At 38.9% G+C, this 8,932-nt stretch overlaps 1 protein-coding gene across 1 annotated transcript in view; it reads right to left on the reverse strand.

Moving 5' to 3' along the window:
• The window catches only part of MAST2 (microtubule associated serine/threonine kinase 2), a 102,864-nt gene that overhangs the window by 25,826 nt on the left and 68,106 nt on the right, over positions 1-8,932 (reverse strand). Inside the window, exons 10-13 of the mRNA XM_009884653.1 lie at positions 6,412-6,513; positions 2,284-2,416; positions 2,098-2,138; positions 566-628 (exon numbers count right to left, since the gene is read on the reverse strand). Of these exons, the coding sequence (XP_009882955.1) occupies positions 566-628; positions 2,098-2,138; positions 2,284-2,416; positions 6,412-6,513 (339 nt within the window). The remainder of the gene's footprint in view (positions 1-565; positions 629-2,097; positions 2,139-2,283; positions 2,417-6,411; positions 6,514-8,932) is intronic.

The following is an 8,932-nucleotide window of genomic DNA, read 5'->3' on the forward strand; positions in this document are numbered from 1 at the left end:
GCAGCATTCACCCAAACTCAATCCATTTCTAAATCACTGGAGTCCTCAGCTTTAGGATAAGTGTCTGTAGTCCTGGGACCCTTGCAGATTCCCTCCGCAATTATTAGCATAATCAGCGGACTGTAAGATTCAGGCCTTTCCCCAACATTACATTTTTAAAATACCAATAAACTAAACGGCTAGGGATTTTTTTAAATCTAGTGAGTTATATAATTAATTTTTTCCAACAGCCCGTTAGTAAAGCCAACTCTCTTCAATACCCATCACGTTTTACAAATGCAGATATAAAGAATTTCTCCGCATGATTTTTGTTTGCAACTCTAAAAAAAACCAAACAAAACTTGATAATAATGCATTTGCAACTCTTATGCATTGCACCACAGTACAGAGATTTCCATATTTTTATGGGTGTATGCTCTAGTTTTAACATGCACTTCTAAATGTCAGCACTTCTTTTTTTTTTTCTAATTAAAACTACTCTGCATTATAATTAATTCTATACTGTAGACTACTTCTTTCCAGAGAAAAAAAAGTGCTAGACAGAGTGAGTGTATTACTGCTTTACCTCGACTGAATCATCTGTCTCAGGAGTGTCTGGGCTGTCATAGCTATTCAGCTGGGCCATTTCTGAAAAGAAAGAGGAAAGATTACTCCTAATGATCTCAATCAAACACTCTTCTCTTTGTTTATACGAGACAAACAGGATTTTAAGAGGTGCTTGTAGATGACAAAGGACATTTTTCCCCTCTGTAAAAAGTCACCCCAATTATACAGTGATAACCTTTAACATCTTTAAAGCTGTAGGCAGTATTTTATATAAAGATGAATATAATTAGTTGTTCGAATTTCAGCCTGACTTATTCAAGGTGGTTTCCATAATAAGTAAAAGCAATAAATGCAAGTTTGGGGAAACCACTGGCTAGTTAATATTAAAACCTATTCCATGCATGTATGTCTGTATATAGCCTGGTGGCACCTCTGTGCTCCAGAAAAGAAAACGCATTACATTTCAAACAACCTCCCTCCATGAAACGTGTCTGATTCTGCAAAATGCTGAGCAGCAGCAAACTGGGAGAAAGTCAGTTAGTTTAGGCTACTCAGCTCTCTTAGGAGATGCTACAAACTTTACAAAACCAAATCCTACATTAACTACTAGTCTCTGCACAGACATCATTGACATTTCTGGGTGCCCTCCTTACAAAAAGGAAATAATGCACCTTGACATCTCCACACATTTCTAAAGAAAATTTGACTTTAGTAAGGGGAATTAGTGATGGAAAGGTTCTCTCCCATGACAGGGATCAAAGGAAATTTCCCTTTAATGTCAGATTTCAACAAATGCTATTAAATTGCATTTAGCAATCTTTGGTAGAAATTTTCCCGAAGAGCTTTTCACTTGAAGTCAACCTGTCACTGTCATTCCAGTAAACACCATAGAAGTTAAACTAGTCCTATCCAGACGACTAATTTATGCTAAAATTATGCTCTCCTGAGAAAACAAAAAGTACGGTTCAATTGCTGAAACATTCTGCAGTAACCTCCGGTCTCTGTCAGACTTTCTATTGTTGCTGAGCAAGTCATGCATGCTCGGAAAACTTGTCAGAGGAGAAGAGATTGTGCTAGCAAAGTGCCAGGCAGAGATATTAACTCACAAATTCCAAAGTAAGGATGTTCTGGGCCTCTGTACATTTACGGCATCTTCAATTTACAATATGCAATTCTGGGATGCAGCAGAAAAGCTGCTACTGTCTTCTAAAGCATTACTCTCTTTGGTTTGGCTGCTATGCAAGATGTAAAAATACAACCTCATCTCCACCTAAAAATTCGTGTTAGTCCTGGTTTCTCATGGAAAATCACAACAAATGCGCTTTTCCCAGAGAGGACAACAAGGCGAGATGACAGGATACTTTCCAACCAGGCCACCAGCAGGCAGGCAGATCAGAAAAATAATGGGTAAATTTACTTTTACTGTCCAACAGCACAGAGAAAACAGTTAAATCATAAAGCTATTTTCTAACATTGTTTCAGCTATAATACAGGGAGACATTATTAACATGATAAGTAAAGAACTGTCACTGTTGATGTGCAATCCTTATCCCAGCAACACTCCTTTGAGACATGGGGCTGGAAAGGACAGTCTAGAATTTGACAGCAAACAGGAAAATAAGGAAAAATGGCCTTGAAATTAAACCAATAAAATAAAAACCTCTTTCAGCTATGTAGCGACCAGAAGATCTGGTTATCCTTTCAGCAGTTTGGAGAGTACGAAACAAGAGTTCTCACCCTCCAGGGGATCCCTGGTGAGTCCCAGCTGGCTGATAATATAACGAGGAATGTCACATTTAATTCCTTGCCCTTCCTTGGCATGGCCTTCCGCAGCTTCTAACAAATGGTAGAACTCTTCAGGATCAAACTCCTACAGCAAGGTGGTGAGAGAGAGAGAAAGAGGTTAATGATTCAGCTTTACAGTTACGAAACGTTTCTCCCCCATGTGGGAGATTCCTCAGGAACATCCAAAGTTAATTACGGGCTCCGCAGTGATGCAAAACATTTGCAGTTACACCAATCATGGCAATGCATTCCACTCTGCTCTGCAAAAACGACAGACATTTACTGCCTGCTGGATGTCCGCTGGCAAATCAAAACAGGATGAGGACTGTAGGGACTTCTCATGAACCAAGACCAGACTATTGGATAATACGGTCATGATAATGTAAGCATCGATGTGGACACACCTCCCCATTCTGTCACGTTGACATGTGCCAGGGAAAGGTCTGAGGAGGACTGAGGTGCCACCTCCATCTGACAGGTGAGTTAAGCCAATATAAACCTCTCCTGCTGTCAAATGTCACTTCAGATCAAACCGTACACCCAATCCAATTCTGTAAGTGTCCCGACCATAGCAATTGCTAATTAAATTCTTAATAAACCAGCAATTGCTATTTTATCAGCAGAGAAGATGTCACTTTCTATATAAGAAATACCGCTGCAGTGTTTCTTGTACTATACAGTACAGGATCATCTTATCAACTCAGGCTTGGTGATCTCTACAGCAAGACAATGTTATAAGAAGGTGTGATGTCTTTTAGTAGACTAACAGATATGGTTGGGAATAAAAGACAAGTTTTTGGCAGCAGGAACACTCTGCTTGGAAGCAAGTTCACTAGTTAACTTTAACTCTCCCCTACAAACCTCATTATTCACCAGCAACGAGCAACTTTGCCAAGACACTTCACAAATGTTCTAGTGAAACAGGAGGCCAAAAGGGGAAGAGTTACAGCATACAGCCATGAGGGCATCAGAAAAAAAACTGACATGAGTGTGCTCAGCAGCACAAGAGAAAAGAGAGCACAGAACTGCAAACAAGAAAAACAAATGTGATGACGTAAAGATATTTGAATGGTTAGAGAAACAGAGAAAAGATGCACTTTTTCTTTATAGCTTTAAGTAACGCTGCTTAGATACGTGGCTGTCGCCAAAGACAGCAATAATGCAAGAAAGCAAGTTCCTTCCTAACTCCTCCAGAGAAAGATTCATCAGCTACACAAGAATTGACAGAGAGCAGGAGCCAGACCAGAGAGGACCACGGGAGAGAGATGGTCAACGGTACTGCACTACTGAATGGAAAGCGGAGTCAAGGAAGGCCTCTTCAAGGTACAACTGTGCATCATTAATTGGTTAGTGAAGGACAGAAGAAAAAAAAGTCCAGTGACAAAAAATTCAAACATGCAAAAAGTAAGAAATTAAAAAAATTCCAATTCTGTCTTCTTTTTAATCATCTCAATACAGTTTTCCTTAAACAGAGAAGAATGATCTCGACTAAGCAGAGGCAAATGCAATGGAAAAATAATCTGAAAAAAGAATAAATTACACACTGTTTCCCAAAAGATGTTTTCAGTGATGCACAAAACACATTATTATTTTCTTGAAGCCCCAGAGACTCGGTCCGTAAATAAACATTTCACGTTCCAACAGGTTATACACAGGCTGAAGCCAAATAACTGAGGTTTAAAACACTTAAATGCCTTCACCCCCATTAAAACAATCACAACCAGCACAGCCACTGCCTATATGGTCAGTTATTTCATTTACAAGGAAGAAATAAGAATGAGCTCTGTTACTAAAATTATCATGAATATTAAATCGTATAATATTTGTCTATAAATTCACAAACAATGAACACAGAGGTTAAATTACAAAAAAAAAAAAGTTTAAAAAAAGAAATCTAGTTCTCAAGCTATTTAAATGGTTGACTATCCATTGTTATAGTCATTGTTCTTTTAATGGATAAAAGAGACATTAATACTTAAGTCTTCATGTCAGCAGAATAAAATATATATATGGAAAAAATTGGTAGAAAGGCAATCAGGTTAAATAAACAGTGAAGACAGATATACAGATACAAATACTATTTTTAAGCTTTGAAGTCTAGCCACTTCATTGTCAAGGTTGTCACTACGTGCTTTGGAGTTCATTACTCAAATCTCAATGACTTTACAGCTTCCACCTGCTCCCGCTCACTTTGCAGCACATCAGGTGCAAAAGATAGTGGAGGAACCTGGAGACCTGTTGATGTGCAGCTAAACGCTGGCTTGAGTTTGGATCTGCTTGCCCATATAGACGTGGGTTCACAAAACTTACCAAGGTTTCATGCCTTCCTAGATGATGTGTTACTAGTAGAGTGTACGCAAGCATAAATAACAATGCTGAACACAGCAAATACAAACTCAATAACCTTACATTTAGTTGCCTTCTTCACTGTCTTCACTTCCAAAGGATATTTTGAGTAAGTGCCCCTAAATCACAAAAATAGTTTTGAAAGCCAAAGGATTCCCGGTCTGAATGGAGTTGTGTCCAGGATTTTCAATGTAAACTAGTGGAGACTTCTTGACACTTCTTGAGCGTAGGCATCTGTCTTTCTAGTTGTCTGGCCTACTTCCTCACTGACAATGGTCTTCCTTGTGCTATAGGGTCCACAGCAAGGCAGTCCATCTGACAGTCATGGAGGAGGAATAAGGGAACCCTCCAAAGTCTACTGGTGTTTTCACTGGTACCTCAGCAGATATTTTCAGAAGCTGGTATCATTGGAAATGTGGGAACACTCTTGTCTACTTTGTCAAAGAAAGCTCTGCAAAACTCATTTATTTGCTAGCGACTCCAGCGATAAAAGTCACCCCGGTGCACACTGCCCACAATGTGCCTCAGTTGTTAACTGTATATCTATATCCAGCCACAGAGTCCTAATTTAGCCAACTTCTTTAATGTCTCCATCAGATGTAACTTCTTTGTCATTTTTATGTCCAGAAAGAACCATTACATTGTGAGCTTCGACTTCTCATGTAACACAAGCCAAGGAATTTCATCCTGAAGTAGTTTTGTAAAGTTAGGTTAATGGTTGGACTTGATGATGTTAAAGGTCCCTTCCAACCTCAACAATTCTATGATTCTGTAAGTTTTCACTGTAGGTTTGTGACACCTTCTCCAGCCCTCAAACAATTTTTTGTGACTCTTCCCTACGCTCTCCCCAATTTTTCAATATCCTTTTGAAACAGTGTCACAGAACTGACCCCTATAACCAATAACCACCACAACACTGTGCACACCAGAGGCCTGAACACCTCGTTCCATATATATTCAAGAATATTAACCCTCTTGCTGTGGCATCACAGTGAGAATGCATGTTCAGGCTGCACAAATTGGGAGTTGCACGACTTCAGGACACAGTGGCCCATTTCATAGGTATGGCTTATACACTTTTCACCACATCCTAGAGTTAAATAAAAGAATGCAGTCTTACTAGCCAGAGTCAGTTGTTAAAAAAAGCAATGAGACTTGCGTTTCCATATATTCCAATAACATGGAAAAGGATTTCAACCACAGGCTTCCAAATCCGCTTGGATCTCTCACCGGCCTATCCCCCTGTGTTCACAGCTGGAAATCTTGACATCAGGTTTCTCTGCAATTGCTGGGTCTACAGTAAGAGTTTGAGTCCAAGAGCCCAAACACCATTTATAACATGGAAAGGAACTTCTTCCTTAGCGACAGCTCTCTGGGCACCACACACACACTATACATTTACACAGTCTTCACTGTACCTACTAACAACACAAGGAAAATCAGGTGGCATCAAGTAGCATGAAATGATGTCAACGGCTACATCTGGCCCCTCAGCCATAAACTGTACTAAAATATAATTTAGCTGCTGTTGCAGCCGACACTCCATTGGAAAGATACTTCTATATTAATGCAAAAGACACTTAGTACTTCTTTTTGTAAAATACAGATTGATTTTTCATCAATGTTTTTATGAGAATCTAAAGCTTTCTCTTGAAGGCTTTGTGTTCCTTATCTCCTCAAACACACACCAGACTCTTTAGATCACACACGCACTCTCCCAAGGACCAAACTTACCAGGCACTCGAGCAGCCGAGCTGGTCGGGCAATGATAATCATCAGCTTCTTCACAAGTTGGGTAACGAAGGCAACCTCGGAGCTCTCGGATCGCTCGTGGGCCTGTGGAGAGCAGAACATCACATTATGGTCCTAGCAGTGAACTCTTCATTTTTATGTCAGATGCTGAACGCAGAGCAATCACCAGCTCAGCAACTCTAATTCAGCCGCAAAGGCACGACTGAGTCCGGGCAGGCAATGATCTCAGCTCATTCAAGGACGCCAAGTCACATATAGCTTTTCCATTACAACTGACTCCTTTTATCATGCAAGAGATATTTCAAAGGCTCTATTTGCATTATATCACCTATCAATTGTATTAGATATGATGTGTTTTTATTTTATTTTTTACAACAAAAATAGGGATTCTGTTTTTTTTCAATTTTACCTTCCACACGATACTGACGTCTAGATAATTACTAACAGCCACGCATATTTCTAGGCTTTACTTTCAGCCAGAATTTGAACTACTTCTGTTCATCATCAAGAAAAAACTAAACTTCAGTTTCTCTTTATTTATTTTTATAAATCCTGATGAACAACTACAGCATTGCATTGTATGCTATGTAAGACCAAGCACATGAGAAAAGCAAAGAGCATATAGAAAACTAATTCAGAGAATTTATTCTTGTCCACCCCCTTTATTCTCACCAGATTTCAGTATAAACGCAAGGCTTAGTTTCAAGGTATATGTGTGTATGACAGGGTGTCTTTTTATAACAATAAACACACTAAAGCAAACGTAAAACACAAAAAACCACCAGAAACAAATTTGAACAACCACCCCCAAATTACTCTTCTTTTGCTCAAGCACACAATGGTTAGATTATGAGTCCTGAAGCACAAATAAAATAGCATTTCATCGCAGTGTGATAAAAAGATGGTTGCAATGAGATGTAAAAACTCTGAAACAATGTATAGGTATTTTTTCCCCAAGGTCTAAAAATTAGGCTTTAGCAGAGCCACAAATATAAAATCCAGAACATAACCAATAAGCTTATCCTGGCAATAACCCAGTTGCTTATAGGAATGATATTCTATCAACGAGGATGCAAGCAGCAAGAAACTAGAAGGTTCATTTAGCATTGTTCATTAGCACCATGTAAGAAAAAGACATGTACGGGTGAGCAGTCAAATCACACTGGTGATCACCTAAAAGAACAATAAAAACACAGGGAAGCAGAAATTCAGACCTAGAAACACACAAGCAGCATTTTAAATAACATATCCCTGATATTTTGTTACCAAACAAAAAAATAAGTTTGTTATTTCTCATTTTGACACAGGTCAGAATAAGAAATGTTATTTGTTTACTTCAGCACTGATAAGCGAGGGTGAGAATTTTAACCTTGGAGAAAATGAGGTAATCTAAAAAGAACATCAGAAATGCTTCCTGGCTGTACAGCCTGGCTATACAGCCTTATAAAGAAGATTATTTTGAAAGCATTAAAATAAGTTGTGATTTTTTTATAACTAAAAGGTATTTTCTAATGATGAAACAGAAAATAATCAAAATGATGATGATTAGTATTCACCATGTGTCCCCTAATGCATTATGCAAACTTATGAGTTAAAATATGAATTCTAGGAAGAAATTAATGCTTTCATATTTGAAAAGCCATTCCAGATCACCAGGGGTTAGCTGTGTTGAAATGAATAAATAAAACATCAACAACTTTGTATTATTTGAAATATGAGCCATGCAATTGGAAAGTCCTCCCCCCCGTAAGTTATATTATGCAAAAAGTAGTAATTCCTCTTTTTGCATCCATTTATATTGTTGAAGAAAACTTATTCTTTCAAATCAAGTCCTTTTGTTTTCTCCTTTTCTCATCTGCAACAATTTAGGCAAAATAATTTAAAAATGCAACTAATTTAATCAGGTGTCTGTTTTGAAAATGAAAAGCTAGACCATGAATGCCAAATGATAGAGAAATGCAAAAGGCAAATAAAATAAATAAATAAATAAAAAGGATTACAAAAATCAAACACAACTTGTAACAGCCACTCAGCCATCATCTCTGCACAGCGCTGCTCTTCCAAGATCGTCAGTAAAACTGCCTCTTCTTGTTTCCTTCTCGCGCAGGACAGCCCGGACATCCCTACAGACGTCTTGTTTACAATCTGTCCCAAGGACAGCATCTGGAAACCAGAGGGTTATATAGCCAAGCACTGCCTGCCGCTTCCATGTGCCTTGGTACGAGGCTTGCCATCTAATTAGCAGTTCCCAATGACGACACGCTTGTCTGAAGGTTGCTGGTGGCATTTCAGGGTTTCCCCCCCCTCCCTCCCCACCTCCCGAGGGGAGGAGGGAGAAGCTATAGGGGTTGTGGGTAGAGGCTGATGCCATTCCTACACACATTGCCAGTGACACATGTACAGGAGGTAGCAACGGGTAATTTACAAACCGATTCCCTTATCTGAAAGACCCATCCGTCACTAACTGTAGCTACTGGGGCATGAAATTAAAATCACTTTCTTC

The sequence above is a fragment of the Charadrius vociferus genome, unplaced genomic scaffold, assembly GCF_000708025.1.
Source record: "Charadrius vociferus isolate BGI_N301 unplaced genomic scaffold, ASM70802v2 scaffold163, whole genome shotgun sequence".
Lineage (NCBI taxonomy): Eukaryota > Metazoa > Chordata > Aves > Charadriiformes > Charadriidae > Charadrius > Charadrius vociferus.